Here is a 23,935-nt window from a genome sequence, read left to right as displayed (position 1 = left end):
ACCCCCCCCCCTTTCATGTTTACCATCATTCAACATTAGCTCCCCTCCTTATCTTAAGAAAGGGCCCACCAGGACTACTAGGACTCTTCCTTGCCCAGCAATGAAAATATTTTGCCTCTTAATTTGGATAATCGAGATCGTGACATCTGGTATTTCTTTGGAGGGCCTTTTATATTTTTGGCCCTTCTTTTCCTAGGTAGCACCTTTCTTTGTTGTTGGGTTTGGTTGCCAATTGTGGTCTGGCCTTTCCCCTTTTTTATGTAGTAGTTAGCTGGGGTTCTTCCTCTTTCTTTTTGTTGGCCCTTGCCTCCCCTTCGTTTAGGCAGGGCCTTTGATGCAGTTAGGCGTGGGAAATTTTGGGAGTAATTTAGTGATTTTTGTTTCCTTAATTATTAGTGTAGGGTGTAGTCAAGTTTAGTAGGAGATTTTATTTCAGTTGTTATTTAGGGTAGTTTCCAATTTATTTAGCTTCCATTGTTACACTTTGCTTGCCTTTATATTGATGTAAATCAATGGAGATTTCAGATTTTCAAGAATTAAAACTTGATTGAGAATCTTGGGTGTGAAACCATGACTGCCGATCCCCTCTTCCTCCCTCTCTGAAATCTTTTAATCTCTTCTTTTCCCTTCTCCTATTTCCTCTTTATTTCTTCTTCTTCATCTCTATTATTTTTCTGGTTTTTTCCTTACCCTGTTCTGGGCGACAGTTGCAGCCTTAGTTTAAAGGATCGATCTCCTTCTCCTTTAAGCTGCTTGGGCTGAGGCTTTGGTAGAGAGTTTCCTACCTGTGGGCGACCTTAACCCTAGATTCTCATCCCCAACAGGTCCTTCCAGCGAGAGATTCGAAACCAGATTCAGATCTGGACTTGACCGACTGCCAGATCCAAGTTGCAGCAACAGTTGGTTTCCTTTGGTTGATGATTGCGATGCTTGGTTTCCAGCCTTCACCTGAAGTTTTAGCCCAAGCCGAGATCTGTTAAAGAAGCTCCAACGGAATGAAGTTTCTCTCTTCTGCCTTGGCCTGGTTCTATCGGGAAGAAGAAGAAGAAGAAGACAGGTTTTTCTTTTGCTTTAAAAGAGTTTAGTCCCTGTTATTACAACTAAACCCCTACTTTCTATAGTTGTGACATATTATTCCCCTTCTCTTTGTAATTCCAAAAAACTCCTCTTCTAATTGTCTATTCCAGTTTGACCCTATTATCTATTTCCCTCTCTTTTAACCGGTAGAGTTGTTCCTGAATTTACAAGAATGCCCCCACTTCTTTGAAAACTGATTTAGTGGTTAATTGTGGGCCCCTAAGCAATATGAGTCCGATTTTTGGAACCCGGATCCGCATCAGCTTTGTAATTTTGTTGTGATTTGTTTGTTCTCTATCTCCCCCTCCCCCTCTCCCTTTCTTTCCTTTGGTTATGAAGTTTTTTACTCATCTAAAAAAATTGACTCAAAAAAGGACTGGATTTATAGAATCCTAATTCAGCCTAAGTAAAGCACTTAATAACAATTAAAATAAATCTGTAAAGACACTTCCCATATGCCTAGTGATCCATATCAGGCCCTTTAAAGTAGCCCATTACAAAGAAAACCCATTACACTAAAGGTGCAACACATATGTAACCCAACCCAAGGCTTATTATTAGAAATAGGCCTATTTAGATGATTTAGATAGGATTCAAGGTAGTCTCTATCGTTGCCTGGGTCTATTACTTGTAAATGTATTAAAAAGGCCTACTAAAAGTCAATGCAACCAAAGACTAAATAAAGTAAATAACAATGACTCAACATGACTTTAACATAAACTATGACTTAACATAGACTTAGACTTTGCCCTCACGATACATTGTTTAACATGTATGCTAACATCACCATGTACAACTAAAGTCATGACACTCCCCCTCAAGTTGGATCATAGACATCACCCATGCCCAACTTGGAACAACCTGTAAAAAAAGCAGAACGACACAATGCCTTGGTAAACATATCACCAAGCTGATTCCCAGATACAACAAAAGGCATAGTGATGTAGATCCACATTATGGAAGGAAATATGAGAGGAAGAAGGGTCCAGCCTTAGTCCACCTAAGTGGCTAGGGTCCAGCCAAGAAGCCAGCCGAACCCCTACTTGGGCCACCTGAGTGGCTAAGTACAATAAGGGCTAATTGGGCCCATCGGCTAGGGGAATAATTAGTAGTTGTTTTTAAATAATTAGTGGGCTATTGGGCCCATCGAGTTAAGTGGTATGTCGAGTCCAAATTGTCTTAGGACTCTATTTGTTTTCCACATAAGTTTATTATTCCTAATCCAATTTTGAATTCCTAGTTGTAGTAGATAGAGGATCCTATGTACTCATAATTTCATATTTGAATAAAGAATAATTGCAGTTAATTGCTTAGAACAGCTGGGATAGCTGTGGGTGAGAAGCCCGGGCCAAGACAGCCGCTCCTCCCCCACTTTTCCCTTTGTTTCTTCCCAAGTTACAAAACAGATTTGACTTTCTCTCCTGAAGCCTGCGATTATTTCTCCTAGATCAGAAAATCAAGAAAGCTTGTAACTTCACAATTAGCCGTCAGAATCCTCTCAACTTTGGGGGTTTTTGGGCTGGTTTTGCTCCTATATGGGTATTGTATCCTTGGGGGTTTATTTGATGGTATTATTTCTTTGTTTCCTGATCCTATTGGTATTGTTTGGGGTTATAAATTGCTGGGGTAGTTTCTTGTAATCTACTCCTGCATTAAGTGGTATCAGAGCTATGGCTCAGACAGAAGAACCCCAACCCACCCTTCAAGATGTGATGATAACAATCCAAGCCTTGTCTACGAGGTTGGATGGATATGACCAACAGTTGGGTGACCTAAAAGAGAGTACTGCTGCCCACTCTAACACCCAACCAACTGTTGCCCAAACTAATGTTCAACCTGCTGTCAATTACATTGGTAATGTTCCCAGAAGAGTCACTATGCAACCTAGAAGGAATGTCCCAGCTCAGAATGATGAGTATGACAATCAGCTTTATCAACCTGACGATACGTACAAGGTCAAGTTAGAATTAAAAGAGTACAATGGGAGGCACGATCCCCTCTACTACCAGGACTGGGTAATTTCCTTTGATGACTACTTCCGGTGGTACCATATGCCAAAAGAAAGGAAAGTTCAATTAGTTGTCACTAAGTTAACTGGTGGAGCTAAGGACTGGTGGAGGAATGAAGAGAATAGGCTGATCCGCAGTCGTCAGATGCCTCACAATTGAGAAGACTTGAAATTTATCCTTAACGATAGATTCTTACCACCGACCTACCAACGTCGACTCTACGACATGCTGAATGCTCTCAGGCAAGGTACTATGACTGTAGAAGATTATATTGATCGTTTTAATGAACTGCTTTCACGAACAGGTGCCCATAAAGAAGATGAAGAATTGCTCATATCCCGTTTCAAACTGGGGCTAAGGTATGATATTCGTGAGAAGCTTGGTGTGATCGAGATACCCTCCTTAAGCATTTGTTTTAACAAATCACTAGAAGCAGAGGATCTGATTAAAACAACATTCAAAAGGTACATCCAGCCAACTGACAACAAAAAGCCTTATGTACCAACCAAACCCACTGGATTTCCTACCCGAGCTCCACAAGATACACAGGATAAGGGGAAGGCTCCAATGGGAAGGGAGAGTGGATCTGTGACATGCTACAATTGTGGAAAGATTGGACACACGGCAAAATTCTTCCCTAAGCGGGGACGATCCAACTCTGTCATCAGTGCCACGAATCCAATCCAGATTTACAAATCCACGAACCTTAGGATGACGATTGGACTGTTAATGTTGCAGTTGAAGGAGAGGAGGATGAACTGGAAGATGAGCTTACACCAGAGAATGATGATCCTCATGCTTATGTCAATGTGGTTACAAGAATCCTAGTGTCTGAAACTATGGGTGAAGACTGGAGGAGGCACAATATCTTCTACACCTTAATGTCTAGTGGACCTCACAAAGCTCAAGTGATTGTGGATAGTGGAAGTTGTGTGATATGGTATCTCAAGCCTTTGTTATTGACGGAAAGCTTAAGACTGAATCCCATCCACAGCCATACAAGGTATCTCTTCTAGACAGCAACACCATGGCTGTAACTCAACGGTGTTCAGTCCCATTGAAGGTCTCAGATTATGAAGAAAGTGTATGGTGTGATGTCATCCGCATGGTCCTCACTGATGTACTACTTGGAAAGCCTTGGTTATATGACAACAATGTGCTAGTGGGAGGTACTAAGAACCAATGCATCTTCGATCACAAAGGCAAACCATTCATTCTAAACCCACTCAACATACCTCAGGTAAAAGACAAGTTAAGGGCTGCCCAACTAAGGAGACAACATGTCTTAAAGAATGTTGCTATGACCTCTTCCAAAACAACCACTAAGCAAAAGAAGCAACCATGCAAAGAAAATTTCAGCAAGAAGAACACTGTGGACAACAAGCTATGCGTGCTGCCCCATAGAGAATTCCTGACCCTTGGTGAAGAAACCGGCCTAATCATAGCTCTTGTTACCAAGGCTGCTGAACCAGTCAGTACTCCCTAATCTGCCCACTTATCGTCTCAATCCTACAAAGCATGCCGAGCTCAAGAGACAAGTGGATGATTTATTAAAGAAAGAGTTCTTGGTTGAGAGCATGAGTCCATGTGCAGTACCAGCCCTATTGACACCAAAGAAAGACGGATCATGGCATATGTGCATTGATAGCCGGGCCATTAACAAAATCACGGTAAAGTACAGATTTCCTATTCCTCGTTTGGATGACATGCTTGACATGTTGACAGGAGCCTCAATCTTTTCAAAGATTGATCTACGGAGTGGCTACCATCAAATTTGAATCCGTCCAGGGGATGAATGGAAAACAGCCTTCAAAACAAAAGAAGGCCTGTATGAGTGGAAGGTTATGCCTTTTGGCCTCACCAATGCACCTAGCACTTTCATGAGGGTGATGACACATGTACTACGACCCTTTATCGGCAAATTTCTCGTTGTGTACTTTGATGACATACTAATATACTGCAAAGCACAAAATGAACACTTGAAGCATCTGAGACGTGTCATGAGAGTACTACAGGCAAAAAAGTTATACATCAACTTGAAGAAATGTTCCTTTATGTTGCCCAAGGTCATCTTCCTTGGTTTTATTGTGTTTTCACAAGGCATAGAAGCTGATCCGGAGAAGGTAAAAAGTGTCATTGATTGGCCTATTCCCAAGACCTTAATCGAGGTTCGTAGCTTTCACGGTCTTGCTTCATTTTACCAACGATTCATCTGAATTTTAGCGCCGTTGTAGCCCCAATTACAGAATGCACAAAAGGGGGAAAAGTCCCATTTTAGTGGACTCCGGCAGCCACTAAAGCTTTCAACTTGATCAAACAAAAAATGACAGAAGCACCAGTGCTTATACTACCCAATTTTGATCTTATGTTTGAAGTGGCTACTGATGCATCCCATGTTGGGATAAGGGGAGTGCTTATGCAACAGGGCCATCCGATTGCCTTCTACAGTGAAAAGTTGAATGATGCAAAAAGAAGATATTCTACCTATGATTTAGAACTCTATGCCATTGTTCAAATCCTCAAGCATTGGAGGCATTACTTAATTGGCAAAGAGTTTGTGCTCTATTCGGATCATGAAGCACTCAAATACTTGCACTCACAAAAGACCATTAGTGATCGGCACGCTAAATGGATCTCATACTTGCAAGGATATGTATTTGCTCTCAAGGAGGAGTACATTAATGATGCTGATTTTTCAGAATTATTCAACAACCTACAAGGAGGAGGACGGGATGACAAATTTGCTATACATGATGGGTATCTTTTCAAAGGCATTCGCCTCTGCATCCCAAACACCTCTTTGAGACATCATTTGATTCGAGAGCTACATGGAGGAGGAATGGGTGGACACTTTGGCAAGGACAAAACATACTGCATGATGAAAGACTTATACTTTTGGCCTCAACTCTTAAAGGATGTGCAACATGTGATACAGAGATGCCGCACTTGTCAACTTGCCAAAGGAGAAAAGAAGAATACAAGATTGTACACACCGTTGCCCGTTCCACATGCACCTTGGCAAGACTTAAGCATGGACTTTGTCCTAGGCTTACCACCTACACGGGAAATGTATGATTCCATATTTGTAGTAGTAGATCGTTTCTCCAAGATGGCACACTTTATCCCGTGCAAGAAGACTCTTGATGCAAGTCACTTGGCCAAACTCTTTTTCAAAGAGATAGTGCGCATACATGGTCTACCACAGACAATTGTTTCAGATAGGGATGTCAAGTTTATGAGCTACTTCTGGTAGACTCTATGGCTGAAAACAAATACTAAACTCAAGTTTTCCATTGCATTCCATCCTCAGACAGACGGACAGACCGAAGGAGTGAACAGAAGTCTTGGCAACTTACTCCGATGTCTAGTCCGAGACTATGAAAAGACTTGGCCATCTATACTGGATATTGCTGAATTCGCCTATAATAGTTCCGTCAACCGCACCACAGGTCGTATACCATTTGAGATTGTCCTTGGACTGCAGTCTCAATGACCGGTTGACTTGGTACCTTTGCCACCTCAGGCCCATATTAGTGTGGAAGCCGATGAGTTCCTTAGACACATCACGGTGGTACATGCTGATGTTCGTTGTTGCATCGCTGTTAGCAATGACGGATACCAAGCAACTTCCAATCGACATTGTCGCTACGTGAAATTTCAGCTTAGTGATTTGGTAATGGTTCGAATTCCACCTGAGAGGTTTTCTCCTGGTACAGTGCACAAGCTCCATCCTCGAAACATGGGTCCCTACTAGGTCTTGAAGCGCATTGGCACTAATGCTTACATTTTAGAGCTACCTCCTACTCTGAAGATCAACAATGTCTTCAATGTAGCTGATCTGACGATATATTTGGGACACCATTCTGATGACGGTGACACTGAACACACCCTCAAACTTCCTCAATTTGCAAACCCTAAAGATGATGTCATCGAAGATGTTCTCGACAACAAGTTCACCACAGTTCGTGGGGGCAAAGGGTACTACTCCTTCCTCATCAAATGGAAAGGTCGACCACGAGAGGATTGTACTTGGATCCATGCTGATGAATTTCAACGCCTTGACACGGACCTCTATGAGCACTACATGTCCGTTACCCATTCATTGGAGTTGAATGATTCTAAGAAAGGGGGAGCTGATGTAGATCGACATTATGGAAGGAAATATGACAGGAAGAATGGTCCATCCTTAGTCCACCTAAGTGGCTAGGGTCCAGCCAAGAAGCCAGCCAAACCCCTACATGGTCCACCTGAGTGGCTAAGTACAAATAAGGGCCAATTGGGCCCATCGGCTAGGGGAATAATTAGTAGTTGTTTTTAATTAACTAGTGGGCCATTGGGCCCATCAAGTTGAGTAAGTGGTATGTCAAGTCCAAATTGTCTTAGGACTCTATTTGTTTTCCACATAGGTTTATTATTCCTAGTCCAATTTTGAATTCCTAGTTGTAGTAGGAGTGTCTAGTCTTATTGGGAAACTAGCTCCTAGTAGTAGTTTGATTGCTATTCTGCCCTCTACAAATAGAGAATCCTATGTACTCATAATTTCATATTTGAATAAAGAATAATTGCAGTTAATTGCTTAAAACAGCTGGGATAGCTGTGGGTGAGAAGCCCGGGCCAAGACAGCTGCTCCTCCCCCACTTTTCCCTTTGTTTCTTCTTGTTTAAAGTTTCTATTTTATCCTAAAGTTACTGTTGTTGAAGTATACGACTGTTGTGAGTATTCAAAAGTTCAGATGTGTCCAAGTTACAAACCAGATTTGATTCTCTCTCCTGAAGCCTGCGATTATTTCTCTTAGGTCAGAAAATCAAGAAAGCTTGTAACTTCACAATCAGCCGTCAGAATTCTCTCAACTTTGGGGGTTTTTGTACCCTCCCTAGGGACTATCTACGCCCAAGAGTGCAGCTCAATCGGACTCCTACAGACCTGGCCGCACCTCTCTCTCTCTCCAGCTCTATAGTAGTTCTTTCTCTCTCCTATCGGGTTGTGTTTTGGGCTGGTTTTGCTCCTATATGGGTATTGTATCCTTGGGGGTTTATTTGATGGTATTATTTCCTTGTTTCCTGGTCCTATTGGTATTGTTTGGGGTTATAATTGTTGGGGTAGTTTCTTGTAATCTACTCCTGCATTACATAGCAATCAATTTCATCACAACATTGCACACAAAATGATAGTCAGCCTTGATGTGTGTATTGCACTCATGAAACACATGGTTGCTAGCAATATAAATGGATGGGTGGTTATCACAAAACATACTGATGGGCTTGAAAACAAGAAACCCAAGTTCTTGAAGAAGGGACTTTAACCATGACAATTCAACTACAGTATAAGCCATAGCTCTCTACTCTGCCTCGACACTAGACTTTGTTATTGTAGTATGCTTTTTACTCCGAGTAATGAGATTTTTGCCAAGAAATATAAAATAACCAGTAGTATTGTAGTAGGCCTCCTATCACCTTCAACCCTAGCCCTACCATCATCAGAATACTCAACATGATCAACCATCCTATTAGGTCTATATATAAGACCCTTTCCTAGAGCATCTTTAGGATAACTTGAAACCCAACAAGCTACCTCTTGATGAAATCGTTTGGGTCTCTCCATGAACCAACTAATAAACTCTAAGGGTGCCAATTGGGTATCGATACCAAATATCAAAACCGTATTGAGGGGGATTTGGTATGACAAAATGGTATTTTTCTTGGTATGGTATCGGTATTTAAGACAAAACCGTTCGGTATATATTGTACCACATTAAATACCGAAATCGTACTGGTTGTGTACCAAATTACCAACTAAAGAAAAAGGCGTACCTAGTGCACAAGGCTCCTGCATGTGCGAGGTCTGGGGGCAAGAATTATGCAGCCTTACCCTGAAATGCTCGAGGAAAAGGTCAAAATGGTAAAATTATCAAATAGAAACCGTACCAAAACCATTTTTGTATTTTGTACCGAATAAGACACCGAATTTATACTGAATAAAAAACTTACCAAAACTGTATCAAGCCATTACATTATCGGTATTGACATATAAGAATTTTCTCAGTACCTTCGGTTTCGGTATCTTCCTTTGGTCTGTTGTACCGTACCGAATACCAAATACCGTACCGGGTGACACCCTTAATAACCCCTACTGCAAAAATATATGTATATATAGTACTTGTTGTCATATGTTTTCCTGCATCACGTCGTTTGTTGTTGTGGATTTATACCTAGTGAAGCATGGACATTCTTGTTGGATAATCATGTTTAAGCTAAAAAAAAAAAAAAAAAAAAAAAAAATGGAAACAAACACTTTTTTGTTTGCTGTGAACTGGGTCATCATCTTCAAGAAGGCATTGTAAATTTGTATTGAGGCAACGCGATTGTGAATGGTAAAAGATGATGATAGGATGAGTCCTTAGGGGCTCCTTTTCTGGTGGTCGTCATCTTTTGGTCAATGTACAGTAGAAGTTGGCAAACAACCATTTACTACTATTGCATGTGATCACTTCTGGTTTAATCTCATACCGTGGATTTATTTCCTAACTTCTTGTCTGATAATGAATGAAGATTCGTGCTTGACCTGTTATTGGCAATAAGAAACTTCCATTATGCTCTTATTCATCCTGAGGTTCTGGATGCTTAATTTTGACCAATCTAAATGCAGGCTTCTGGACCCTGTTCTGGAAAGCTCTGGATCGCTTTTTGTTGGGAGCTACATTCTGCAGCTTATGTTGCATCTGCCATCACAAATGGCACCGCATATTCGAGACCTTGTCGCTGCTATCGTAAGGCGCATGCAATCTTGTCAAATAGCAGGCTTGAAAAGCTCATTACTCCTTATTTTTGCTAGACTGGTAAACCTTTTTTCACCGACCTTGGCGTTTTTGTAACTAGAAATCCTTAGATTTCATCCTGTGTAACTTTCAGCTGACAATTTTGGGTCATCTAAGCATTGAACTATATATAACAATCTTATATGGCTGGATGTATTCGCTTTTTATTTCTGCAAATTAGTGTCTTTACCAGCACAATATGTCCAGTGAATGCTAATTAGTACAGGGAAAGATTACATTTAAAAGCTAGGCTGTTTACTGGTCCTCTACACCCTAGTTTAACATTTTTTATTCATTTGATAGTTTGGTAGCTTTATCTTTGTTCAATTGAATGATATCATATGGTTTTATCTTTGTTCAATTGAATGATATGATATTCTAATTTGTCTGTCAAAATGCACTGGCCTTCATTTTCCTGGCTAAGAGGCAGAACATTGATCATTTCTTTCTATTACGATTAAGAATTTAGATGTATGTATGCAGCTCTCTGCTGTTCATTGAGTTTTCAGTATCTTTTTCTTTACTTTCCCCTCTTGTACCTCTTGTAGGTCCATATGAGTGCGCGAAATGTTGAACAATTCATTGATTTGTTGATCACATTGCCGCTGATGACCATTAGAACTCTCTGGCTTATGTGATTGCCTTTTTTTTTACTTTTTTCTTTTTCCTTTTTTTTCTCTTCTTTCTTCCAGGTCCATATGAGTGCACCAAATGTTGAACAGTTCATTGATTTATTGATCACATTGCCCATTAATGGCCATGAGAACCCCCTGGCATATGTGATGTCTGAATGGACTAAGCAGCAAGGTAAGCATACTTTTCCACCATTTTCCTCTTCCACAATTGACTCTTCTATTTCTGGCTAGAGGAACAAGATCATGCATGGTTTTGGTGCATGTTGTGTGTAAATAGAAGAGAAAGAGAGAGAAAAAGAAAGAGGTGATGTGAAATTTGGGAGTCCCAATCGATGAGATTGAGCTGCCCAACTTTATTCATTATATAGACCAGCAATTACATACTCCTAGTAGGAATAGCAAAACTCAAAGCAGGAAATAAAACTAACTTCTAATTCTAATCTACTAACAAACCATAGTTAGACTAAAATACCGCTAAGGGGGAGTCGTGGCTTGCGCTAGACAGCTGGCCACAACTCTTCCTGCCTACACCATACTTCTAACGCTCCCCCTCAAGCTGGAGCATAGATGTTAATATTGCCCATCTTGTTACAAATATAGTCCACTCTACCACACTCCAAAGACTTCGTGAAAACATCTGTAAGTTGTTCTCTTCTGTGAACACGACTTGTAGAAATCACTCATTGCTATAATTTTCCATAAACAAAATGACAGTCTACCTCAATATATTTTGTCTTCTCATGGAACACTGAATTTGATGCAATATTGTAGCTTGGTTATCACACCACAATTGCATAGAAGAAATGCACTCAAACCCAAGTTCCGCCAAAAGTTGCTTCACCCACATCAACTCACAAGTGGCATGAGGGCACAATACTCAGACGCTGCACTAGATCTTGCCACAACAGCCTACTTCTTGCTCTTCCAAGGCACAAGATTTCCACCATTGTATCTTGTAGTTGACCGACTATCAATAGAAAATCCAGCCCAGTCAGCATCACAAAGTCCCTCAACACGATTATGTCCATGATCAGAGTACAACAGACCACGACCTGGAACTTTCTTGAGATATCCCAAAATACGAACAATGGCATCCCAATGTGAAGATCGTGGAAATGAAAGAAATTGACTCATAACACTGACAGGGAATGCAATGTCAAGCCGAGTCATCCCCAAATAATTAAGCTTTCCCACCGATCTTCGATATTTCTCAGGATCATTTAGCATGTCACAACTCTCAACTGTGAGCTTAACATCTGGATCCAATAGGAGTATCTAAAGGTTTGGCTCCTAACATTCTAGTTTCTGGCAGCAAATCCAGAATATATTTTCTCTGAGAGAGGAAAATCCCTTCCTTGACTGAGTTACTTCAATACCCAAGAAATTCTTTAATGGCCCTAGATCCTTGGTTTGAAACTTTTGCTGTAGATGAGTTTTCAAACTTTGGATCCCTTCAATATCATCATCATCACCAGTGATGACAATATCATCAACATAACCACGAGAAATATCCTTCTCGTGCTAGCTTTCCGATAGAACACTGAGTGATCACTGTCATACCTGGACATCCCAAATTCACAAACTGCATTAGTGAACCTGCCAAACCACGCCCGAGGAGACTACTTCAAACAATATAAGGACTTCTTAAGTTTGCACACTAGAACAGACTCCCCCGGAGCAAAAAACCCAGGAGATTGCTCTATATAGACTTCTTGCAAATTACCATGAAGAAAAGCATTCTTCACATGGAGCTAATACAATGGCTAATGAGAAGAAGCAGCAAGGGATATCAAAATACGAACAGAAGCCAGCTTGGCAAGAGGAGAAAAGGTGTCCATGTAATCAACTCCATACACTTGTGCATAACCCTTTGGCAACTAGCCAAGCCTTCAGCTGAGCTAGAGAACCATCTGGGCTAACTTTGACCACATAAACCCAGCGACAACCGATAGCAGACTTTCCCTGAGGTAACGGTACAAGAACCCAATATGATTTTCTTCTATAGCTAATAATTCTTCTTCCATAGTTGTTTTCCATCCAAGACTAGTTAATGCCTCTGCAACAGACTAAGGAACAAGATAACAATACAAAGTAGATAAACAAGTATGGAAAAAAGAGGATAAGCTAGAATAAGAAACGAAATTTTAAATGGGATGTTGGATACAACTCCTAAAACCCTTATGTTGTGCAATAGGAAGATCAATATCAGAAAGGGGAATACCTAGATCAAGAACCGTAGGCGAAGATGACGAGGTAGGAGCCATAGAAATCGGGGATGATAGTTCTTCGTGAGGACGGAGAGTATAGACTTACGGACCAACTGGTGGTTGGACTACCGGAGAAGGTGGTGGCACAACTGGTGGAGGTGATGGTAGCACCACTACATCTGTGGTATCCTGCGGAAAATGTTGAACAACATATAAAGGAAGATCATCATCCAGTTCAAAAAGAACAACAGATTCATCCGGATAAGAGACAGACTCAAAGAAAGAAACATCAGCAGTAATAAAATATTTATGAAGTGTAGGGCAATAACAATGATATCCTTTTTGGGTGCGTGAATTACGTAAAAAGATACATTTGAGAGCACGAGGATCCAACTTGGACAATCTTGGAAGATCACGAATGAAAAAAACACAACCAAAAATACGAGGACGAAGAATAAACAAAGGATCAGAAGGAAACAACAAAGAGTGAGGAATAGTACCCTGTAACACTAAAGAAGGCATTCGAGATTAATAAGATAACAGGCAGTTAAAACAACAACAAACCAGAAATATTTTGACACCTTCATCTCAAATAAAAGAGACCTAGCAACCTCCATTAAACGTATATTCTCCCTCTCAGCAGTACCATTTTGTTGGGGTGTGTCTGAGTAGGAAGACTGATGAATCATACCACAACCTGCCATGAACTGAGAAAAAGGACCAGAAAAAGTATTCCTTAGTATTATCACTTCGTAAGACCTTAACAGATAAATTAAATTGATTCTAAATTTCAGCAATAAATGCATAAAAAATTAGAAAAACAACTCAAAATAATTTTTCATTAAATAAATCCAGGTAACTCTGGAATAATCATCAACAAAAGTAACAAAGTATCTAAAACCCAACTAAGAAGTAATGGGACAAGAACCTCATTCATTCGAATAAATCAATGAGAAAGGGTGCATAGACCATTTATTGACCCTAGGGGAATAGCTTACATGATGAAGCTTTCCAAACTGATATGACTCACAATCTAGATTGGAAATAAAACGAAAACGAGAATCAAGCTTCTATAAACTCTGTAGAGACGGATGACCTAAATAGAAATGGAGAAAAACATGCAGTGGAAGGTTGATAAGGCTAGTTTTGGAATTGAGTAGACCATGTATATTCTTCATCTGTCATCTTGACCATTTTACCTTTAGATTGTCCAGGCTGAGAGGACTGAGAGGGAGAAGTCTCAATAACTGTGGCTAAATTGGTAAATTGTTTTTTAAGGAGGTTTGCCATGAAATTTCCAACAAAAGCATTGGATATGTCTTGGTTTGCCACAATGGTGGCATGTTCGTGTTGCCCCTAAACTATCTGAAGTGCTAAAGTTACTAGACGGCTGCCCCTTTCCACCTCCACTGCTAGTAATACATACCCCACCTCGGTTATTATTCTGAGAAACAAAAGCGGAGCGTGGGTGCAGGATCATGAGAGTTCTCTCGAGCTACCCATAGGGCTCGAAAAAAATTATTTGCAAGAGATGCCACTTTATCACCTCCAAGAATCTGAGACCAAACAATATTATTCTCTGTTCTAAGACCACCTAAGAGTCCCATAAATGCAAGCTGCTCTCGCTGGTTTTGCATCTTCTGCACATTTCCACTAATAGAAAGTAGAGAATTCAGCTCCTTATACATACTCTTGAAATCAGAAAAATATTGAGTTAGAGGTCGACCCTTCCAATCAGCTCGATAAAACTCTTAAGACAGCTCATAGATGCTAAAGAAGTTGTTCTGTCTGGAATACAGAAAATTCAAATAGTCCCATAGCTCCTTCACAGTATCGATATGAGTAACAACATCAACTATGAACATCCATCAAGTTCAATAGCTGTCCCAAAATACATGCATAAACCGTATCACACGTAGTGTCATTAGCAGGCTTCACCTTTGTTAGATGACCCTATGGATCATGACCAGTCAAAACCAGCTGCACAATTTTCTTCAATTGTTGAAAATTGGCAACTCCTACAAGCTTCTTTTCTGTAATCCTATGAGATAATAAGGATATCACCTCTGTGAAAACATTCTTTCTCTTAGTGTCAGCCATCAATGCAAAGAGATGGTTTAAAGGATCCACAGATAGAGAAATAAATAAAAAAAAAATATCTGACCTCCGTATAAAGGATTTAGATAAGACAACTGATTGATCTTATGTAATTGACCACTCAAAATAAGTGAACAAACCAAATCTCCAGACAAACTTCAATAAATCAACAACCAGAGAAGAATCGACTCAGATTCCAAAACCCTAAATTGGGTAAAACAGAAGAATACTTGTGGTTGGGTGTACAGTGCTCCAATGATCCTGAAATTTGGAACGAATGTCCCTAATATGATGCTGAATAAAACCCCAAAAGGGTTTTCCAAACTAAGACCACACTTGAAAGATATGGCCCGAATCGATTTTGGCAGAAAGCTAAAACCCTAATAATTACAATCGGTTCTTCCAAATTGATTAATTCAATCTTCGAACTTGAAAACCCAACTAGCAAGCATTCACAACAATACTCTGAGTAGATTCTTCAAGACATATGATTGATCTCAATTAATAAAAAAAAATAATAATAAAAAAAAAAATCAGCAAGCTAGGGGATGAAACCACCTTCTCTAAAAAGTCTTGGAGCTCTTAGAAAGAACCAGTAACAACCAAACTAGAGAAGAAGGGACTGTTACTAGTTGTCTAATGGTAGCAGAGATTGACTTTTCTTGTTTAGGGATCAAGCTCTGATACCATGTAAATAGAAGAGAAAGAGAAAGAGGTGATGGGAAATTTGGGAGTCCCAATCGATGAGATTGGGCTGCCCAACTTTGTTCATTATATAGACCAACAATTACATACTCCTAGTAGGGATAGGAAAACACAAAACAGGAAATAAAACTAATTTCTAATTCTAATCTAGAAACGAGCCATAGTTAGATTAAAATACCCCTAAGAGGGAGTCCTGGCTTGCGCTAGACAGCTGGCCATGACTCCTCCTCACACCACACTTCTAACATTGTGGATTTACCCTTCAAGTGGCTGTGCTTAAAGACATAACTGGAGTGGAAAGGCAGAACGCCAACCGAACTAGGAGATTGCGATACCAGCAGTGGAAAACCATGTGCAGACTGATGACCATCCTATCTTCACTTGCTTAATGGTTGATTCTCTTTATCAATAATATTTAGTCATATTCTTTCAATGAGAAGCAAGTTTTCTCAATTTGGCAATTCAAATTGATAGATTGGTCAGGACTCAGAAGTAACATGAGGTTTCCATGGTTAGATATTTTCTTCTAACTTCTCTTTCACTAATCTAGTGGTTCATTAGCATGTGATGCGATAAAAAAGATGCTTGGGTAAAAAGAAGGGTGCTGTCCACCATGGATATCTATAGATATGCACCTAGTTTTCTATGTGAAGGGTTGAATGAGGTTGCAATTTAATGGGCTATTAAATTTGAAGGTCTGCCTCTTACATGCTCAAGTTTGAACCCAACCAAAGTTGGCCACATGGCAAATAAAGCATTTGCGAATCCAGGACTACTAAGAGAGGTCCAAGCCAATGGTTGGACCATAGAGTGTGCATTACAAATCATGGAAGTGTGTTATTCAATTGAACTCTAGTCAAAAATTTGACACATGGCCAATCCAAACTGTCGTAGATATCAAATGGTGGAATTTCCATGTCACTCTTCCACGTGCAGAACTAGGTGACCCATCGATAGATTTCTTTTAAGACTGCTGTCTACAAAAGATTTTGCGTTCTTGTTGTTGCTGCCGCTGCTGTTGTTATTTTCGTTGTTATTCTCTCTTATGCCTTATAACCCTGCCACTCCGCCAGCCAAAGTGGCCTTTTTTCGCACTGCACTTCCTCTTGAGGGAGTTTATTTTTCTTCTAAACCCTAAACAGAAAAGGAAGGAGAGATACAAAACCTCCCACCCATCAGTCATGTTGAGTATTGAATGGAACTAAGAAAGTCGCAAAAGAAACTACAGTATCAAAACAATAATTTTTTATTTACCTGAGACACCTAATTCTATTTAACTTGTTATAAAAAAGGCTATTGCCCAGTGTTGGTCCCGGCTATGCGAGGTCTTGAGAGTTGGTCAATCCTATAGCCTTTGGAAATTTTTTTCCGCAAAATGGTTGCTCTCAAGTGATACAGTTGTTCTAGCATGGGTGGACAAACATGACCACTTGAGGCCTAAACCAAGAACCGACCCTTAACCTGTTTTCTGTTCTGGCAAAGGCTGGTAGGCGTTTGGTAGTTTTGATGTAAGGTAGATTACGGATGTTATCAACCCCAGTAAGGACTAGTGATAGGCTCCAAACATTAGGCTCTGATCAGAAGTTACAACTGAGAAATAAACACAGATTAGGTCAAAACTAGTTTAATTTGTAACTGACAACATAGGGGTTAGTTGAGCCTGGGATTTGTGGATCAAATGGAGCTTTTATATGATCAAACAAACTTCCAAAATTGATCAATTTCTGATGGCTGAACTGAGAGATATGTTGTTGGTAATAAAAATGAAACTGTTGGTAACTCTCCGAGAACCTGAGGTTGCATCTTCTGATTATCCTCCAAAGTCAGATCGTAGGTCGTATGTGTGATGCCTAACTGTCCTTTAAAAGTTGACCAAGTACTGATGGTTGCACAGGGAGATAAACTGGTTGCAAGAAAAAGGAATCTAGTAGATTTTGAATAACTGCAGCAGTAGGCCCTCCAAAGTTGGTCGAAGGTCCCTTTTGGGGATCTCAAGATATCCCCGAAAGCCTAGTGGAAGAATGTCTAGGGATGCTAAGATCAGGAGGCTTGAAATCTGCCCAGAAAATCACTTGTAAAACTGTCGCAGGCTCCTCTGTTCTTCAGTACAGTAGCAGCACTTCTGGTGGGTTTTGATCCTTGAAACAACACTCAATTGCACTCCTGATAACCTCACAACACTCAATAGAAATAACAGAAAATTAAAAGAGAAACAGAATTCGATGGAGGGATGGGAAGGGGAAGAAGAATGGTGGTTGGGTCAGGTCTATCACCCTCCCCTTGTGGGCCGCACCCTCTCAAGTGTTTTGGGCATCCCACCTCTCAGTCGACCCTCACAGCCATGGAAAAATTTCTCGACTTTTTGCTAATCAAATCTGCTGACTTCTTACACGTAAAGTCTTATTTGTAACTTTGGTCAAGCTTGTTACAAAATAGAACTAATAAGCAAGGAAAGTTCTAAGAAAAAGAAACTTGTCAATTAGGAAAAACAATCCTTCCTAATTGAAACAACTTGTTTGTTAAGAAAAATAAGAATAGTAACACAGAATCTGAGACAACTAGCTTCTAATTACTTGTCAACTAAGAAAACACAAAAGGAATAAAAAGTCTAGACCATGGAAAAGGAAACAAGAACTGGAAATCACAAAGAGACAAAATTCCAGATTCTTGCTGTGATGCAGCAACGAAGGCACCAAGGGTCTACACAAGAAGGACCAAAAGGGTCGACGAGTGGCTGACTTGGTCGACCAAATCTGTTCTAAGATAGCCCACAGTTTGGGCTAGTGATGGGGGGATATTAGATCTTATTTAGTTTCTAATTTTAGTCATATAATTAGTTTCTAATTCCTGTGTCAAATAGTTTCTAATTTCAGTTTAGATCTAGTTTCCTGTTTTTACAATCTCAGTTTTAGTAACTACATGTAATTAGTTTTTTAGTAACTCAGTTTTGTTAGTTTCTAATTTCTGAGTTACTATTATTTGTAAACCTCCCCATCATTATTATAAATAAAGAGGAGGGCACACTACAGCCCACGATTTATGTTGAACAAAATAACTCTTGTTGCTGCTGTCGCTAGCTGCTATGGCTGTTCCTTGTGTTTAATCAAGGCCTAGGGATTGGTGTTCGATCCAATCGACACTCTGCGGCGAGAAGTTCGAGTGGGTTATTATTGTTTCTGGTTTTTTTATTGGGTTCTCTTTCTCCAGCAGAACAGTTTTGGGTCTAGTTTGGCTTGTCGAATCTAGTCCTAAATTATGCTGAAATCAATCGAAGCTTTTAGGACCTTTTAGAAGATCAATTGGCCAGCGCAGCTTTTGGCTGGCTCAATTGACCACGGCTGGGGCTGGCTGGTCCAGCATAAGACCTGGTTCAATGGAGCCAGAAGCCCCCTTCTTTTGCAAGCTTGATCTACATCATAGTTTATTTCATTATAGTTTGGTGGATATGAGTAGGATTTCTTTGGTAGTTTTTATATTTGAGATTTTTCCTAGACTATATTGTCTCCAATTTTAGTTGAGTTCTATTATCATGTAAGGGTGTGACTTTATATTGACAATGTAATACGGTATAAAATCAGAATGAGAATTAAATATTGAATGAGATTTGAGTCATTGAGTTGAGCTTGCTCACGGTGGTGAGTGTTTGCTGGTCAAGTAGGTCGACAGCTGCTACCCCTCCTTTACTCTCTTCTCTTCCTTGTTTCATCTTTTTTCCCTCACTTCTCTTCACATTTCTGTTTGACACATCTATGGTCCTTTCTCACTTAGAATCTGGATATATGTTGCCTACCTATAGACATCCCAAACCATTGAGTTTCATCTTCTAAGGCCTCCCTAGTTTGATGATATCGAACCAGCAAGAAAGCTGCTCCTGAGTTTTCCGCTGGACCAGAGTAGTAGAGATTCTGCTCACCTTTTTTATCTCCATCTTGGGTGCTGCTTGTGCAAAATCAGTAGGTCCTTGAGCTGCGAGCCTACCTCAAATCTCAAGACAATCGGAACTCTCCAGAGGGAGATCTCCTTCCCGCAGCAGTTCTAGTTTCTGCAGGGCATAGGAGTCAGAGGTTGAAGACTCCTCCTTTCACAATATTACGATTTTAAATCAGGTTCCCCAAAATACCCTTTATTCCCCTTGGTCATTAATTTAACTTTCATTCCAAGTCTGTCCCTATTCTTTAAATAAGAATCCTTTTTGTGTCCTATGCCTTCCCAGTACCGTTTAAGATTCTGTTTAATTGCAGACCTGCCACTCCCTTTTGAAAAATTGAAACGTTTACAGAACTGCCATTATCTCTTGTTATTGGTACATTCAGAGTTTGGATGGCCCTGTAGCGAACAGTCTCAGGTATTCCGACCCAGGGTTTGCACCAAACTTGAACCTGGGCATTTGCCCTGACAGCCCAAATCTTTTACCATTGCTCTGTGCAATGCCACTTCCATTAAACTTATTGTGATTCAGAAAAATAGAAAGTGGAGTGGACTCTAAATTGTGAGAAAATCCACTGCCAGACTATCTTGATGTGTTTGTTGAGACAGAGGCTTGCCATCTCTTTCTTCTTTCATTTCACTTCCAACCAAGCAGCTCCTTAGTGATGCTAGATGCTAATGAAATGCAGGTGAAATTCAAGGGGCCTACCAAATTAAAGTTACGACAACTGCTTTAGCCCTATTGCTGTCCACAAGGCATGCTGAACTGGCAAAAATCTATGTCCAGGGACATCTGGTTAAGGTTTGCACTTGCTTTGAACTATAAATTTAGGAAGTGGAAGGAGTAATGAAATCCTTCAGGAACTGACTTTACTTGGGATATAGACTGCTGCTGGAATAACCACTCGCTCAAAAGCTAAAGTAGCTCCAGATCAATGGACTGTGATGCCACTCCCTGCAAAGGTATAGTTTGATTTGCTTTATCACTATGACTTGATGAACAACACAGACTTCAAAATGCTGAATTCTGTTCCAAAAAGTTAGCTCTACTTCTCAGATGATGTTATAGTTCAGGAACAAATCTTATAGTCGGACTCTTGGGGTTGCTGAAAGAGCTGTTGGAGTCGGCTCATTTATTCGCAACTAGAGCTAACCAGGGTTGTAAACCTCGAAGGATTTTGAACCCTGCTGCCCAGACTTTTAGGAAGCCACGATGTGGTTTTGTAGTTCTGTCATTGTCTCTGTTATCAATTGAGTTCCTGCTTCTTGTTAGTATTTCAGAGATTGAGCAATGCATGCAAGCAAACTGAGATGCGGGGTTGTTTTATGAGTTGTCAGTGTGTATCAGCTAGTTATTCTCACAGTTGTTACCTTTTTCTTCTTATTATAGATCCTGGCATTGTTAGCTGACGTGCTAATTGAGATTCAAGAGCAAGTTTTGGCTGACAATGATGAGGTTGGCATTGTGCTGTAGCCATTCTAATATTAAGCTTACAATTCTGGTGTGGTGTTTCATTGTTCAACTGTAATTTGTGGCAGGATAGTGACTGGGAAGAAATTCAGGACAGGGAAGAAGATAACCAGCATTTCCTATATTCAACTAGTGCATCATCCTACAGCAGACCTACAGCTGAACATCTTGACGCAATGGCGAAAGTATTTAACGAGGTAATATCTGCATCATGCTTCTTGTTTCCGTATTTACTTGTTTATGGATAACTAATTGAACATTGAACTTTTTTTTTCTGTATCAAGGACCAGGATGAAAATAACGAAGATGACCTTCTAAGTGGAGCTGACCCTCTTAATGAGGTTTCTGCTGAACCTTAAGATTCCTATTTAAAGTGCAAGTCCTCAGCATATAAAGATTTGCTCACATTATAGCCTTATCACACTGTGTATTGCAGATTAACCTGGCGAATTACATCATCGATTTCTTTGTGAAGTTTTCTACGACTGACAGAACATTGTTTGATCAGCTTTGCCAGGTTGACTCCATCCCTGATTAGATCTGAAGCATTTTCTTGGGAAGACTTCCTGATTTACCATTCATTTCATTTTAACTTACAAATGCTATAACTTGCTTTTCTTTTGAAACTGCAGAGTCTAACACAGGCTCAACAAAATGCTGTGCAGAAGATTCTAAACTGTTAAAGAGTGTTCAAAATTGTACATAATGAGTTTGGATGGCTGTAACTAATAGCATATTTATTTTTTTATTTTTTCAACCATTTTATATTTGTAATTCCAAAACCAAGCCTTTAATTAGTGATGGCTGTTTTGTGGATTTGTAAACTATAATTCTTTGCCCATTAAATTCTGGTTTTGGAGTCTGTTTTTTGATATTTTATCTACAGATGTGGTTCATTCTTGTGTGGTATACTTATTGTTGCTCTTTACTTTTCTGAAGGTTTTTGTCTAGTTTCCTTCCTAGTGGAAAGGTAGGTGATGCAGCTTTCTGTGGTACCATCTTTTGGCTTTGTTACAGTAGATAAACCAAGGACTGGTTCTCAGGACGGGGTGGAAGCAAGATTTTCTTGGGGCTTCAAATAAGAGTCAAAAGTTGAAGAACTTAGACGAGTTGTGTTTTTTTTTTTTTTTTTGGGGGGGGTGGGGGGTGGTGTTAAGAAAATAAACTAAATTAAGGAGAAAATAAAACTGAGACATTGTCCACTACATCCATACGAGTTTTGGTAGTCCTACCCTTGATTGCAAGTTCATGAGGTGGGGTAATATATGACCTATCCTTTTTATGGGAATAGGTTGGGCATGTTGGTGGTGTGTAACTGCCAAAAAAAATAATTATTTGTTGAGGCCGTGAGCGGCAAAGAGGATCCAACTGTTATTCTCATGCCCTAATCTAGATACTGTTGTTTTGTCATAGATGATTGATTGGAATTAAACAGTACTAATGAATATTGGATTGTAGTAGTACATTGTGAAACATGAAGAGGTGATCTTAGTTGTCAGTGTAGGTCATGTCTGGAGGGGATTCAAACCTTTCAGAAAACATGGGTAAGTATCCTAACGTTAAGGATTTTCACCCAATCATGTATGACATGCATGCCCTAGTCATTATGCATAGACTCACACAAGTCCCCATAACCAGAAAGGCAAGTGCACTGGTGAAATTCTAGTTAAAATGCACTCAGCGGGACCCAACGGTTGATCACAATTGGTGGATAACCATCCACTGTTGATACTATTCAGAAATAGGATTTTGCCTGCGGGGCCTGAGTTTTTGCACCATGTACTCCGAATCACCTCCAATGACTCATAAATCATATCCAATGATGGATTAATGTATTAAACCCTTAGGGATGTGGGCTTCCTAAGCACGACTGTGGAAGGTGGTTGCACAACTGGTGGAGGTGGTGGTGGCACCATTGTATCTGCAATAACCTGTGGAGAATAATTTTGAACAATCTATCAAAATATATTATGGGATTTTGATTAGGGCTTGTCTAATTTAGCTTAGGTTTAGAATGGGGTAGGAGAGAGAGAGAGAGGAACTTACCTTCAATGCGTAGGTGGCCTCCCTTGCTCCCCTCTTCTTCTTCCTCCCTTGTTACTCTTTTTCTTCTTTTCCTTTTTTCTTTTCCTTGCTCTTCTTTTGGTAGGAATGAAATGAATGAGCAAGAGGTTCTATTTATAGTAACTTAAGTTACATAAGAGTTGTTTGGGTAATTAATGGGTTTTTATTCATTACTGGGTTAATCTCTCATTTGGCACTAGTAGGCCCACCTCAGAGTGTCCCAATAAATTAATCCATCCCTTGATAGGTTGTACCAGCTATTGGGAGTGGCTTGAGATGCACGAGTGCGAAGGCGTGGGTCCCACAGCCAAATAATCCAATTCTGGCTAGTATCCTCACCAGAGGGTGCTCACCTACTAGTGTCCGGTGACTATCTGTTGGTGTAGACTGTTTAGTCCACCTTGTGTGGAACAGAACCTGTTGGCTGAGAAGCTAAGTGAAGGTCCCCTTAGATGCTTGTTAGTCTGTGGCTCCTTTCTTTGTGCATTTCACTACTAGGGTTCGGATAACTCCTTTCAATGTCAGAGGACATAGACTAACATTTTCTTCTGTGGTTTGAAACCCTTCCAATACTTAGAACATGAGTAGCACGTGCATTAGGGGTCATCCTTCCCTTCTTGGCAAAACACAATTGCTATCCAAGATTCATTGGTATTGGTTTTCTCCTGTGTTTCATCTACATTCAGTCACAAAATGAGAAAATTTAGAATTTGGGTATAACACCTTTGATAAAATCACAACTATGCATTCTCTCCATTGAAATTAAATTAAATTTCAAACATGCATATTACTTCAAAATATATTTCAAAATAATTAAATACACATAACAATGTTGTGTCAATACAATCTTGTTCATATCAGTAATTAAAGAAGTTGTTGTAAATAAGAAAATTTATACATAAGTTCTGTGGAGTCTCACTCACCTCAAC

The 23,935-nt window shown here is 39.9% G+C and overlaps 1 protein-coding gene across 1 annotated transcript in view; it reads left to right on the top strand.

Annotated features, from left to right (window-relative positions):
- Positions 1-21,814, top strand: part of LOC122065530 — an 83,475-nt gene extending 61,661 nt beyond the window's left edge. The window contains exons 20-32 of the mRNA XM_042629329.1: positions 3,391-3,710; positions 3,797-3,994; positions 6,610-6,796; positions 6,878-7,057; positions 9,665-9,921; positions 10,593-10,707; positions 20,161-20,273; positions 20,357-20,434; positions 20,862-20,927; positions 21,011-21,139; positions 21,227-21,283; positions 21,379-21,459; positions 21,575-21,814. Of these exons, the coding sequence (XP_042485263.1) occupies positions 3,391-3,710; positions 3,797-3,994; positions 6,610-6,796; positions 6,878-7,057; positions 9,665-9,921; positions 10,593-10,707; positions 20,161-20,273; positions 20,357-20,434; positions 20,862-20,927; positions 21,011-21,139; positions 21,227-21,283; positions 21,379-21,459; positions 21,575-21,625 (1,832 nt within the window). The 3' untranslated portion in view covers positions 21,626-21,814. The remainder of the gene's footprint in view (positions 1-3,390; positions 3,711-3,796; positions 3,995-6,609; positions 6,797-6,877; positions 7,058-9,664; positions 9,922-10,592; positions 10,708-20,160; positions 20,274-20,356; positions 20,435-20,861; positions 20,928-21,010; positions 21,140-21,226; positions 21,284-21,378; positions 21,460-21,574) is intronic.
- The last annotated feature ends 2,121 nt before the right edge of the window (positions 21,815-23,935 follow it).

This window comes from Macadamia integrifolia, unplaced genomic scaffold, assembly GCF_013358625.1.
Source record: "Macadamia integrifolia cultivar HAES 741 unplaced genomic scaffold, SCU_Mint_v3 scaffold205, whole genome shotgun sequence".
Lineage (NCBI taxonomy): Eukaryota > Viridiplantae > Streptophyta > Magnoliopsida > Proteales > Proteaceae > Macadamia > Macadamia integrifolia.
The sequence above is the reverse complement of the archived record's forward strand: the minus strand, read 5'-3'. Positions and strand labels throughout refer to the sequence as shown.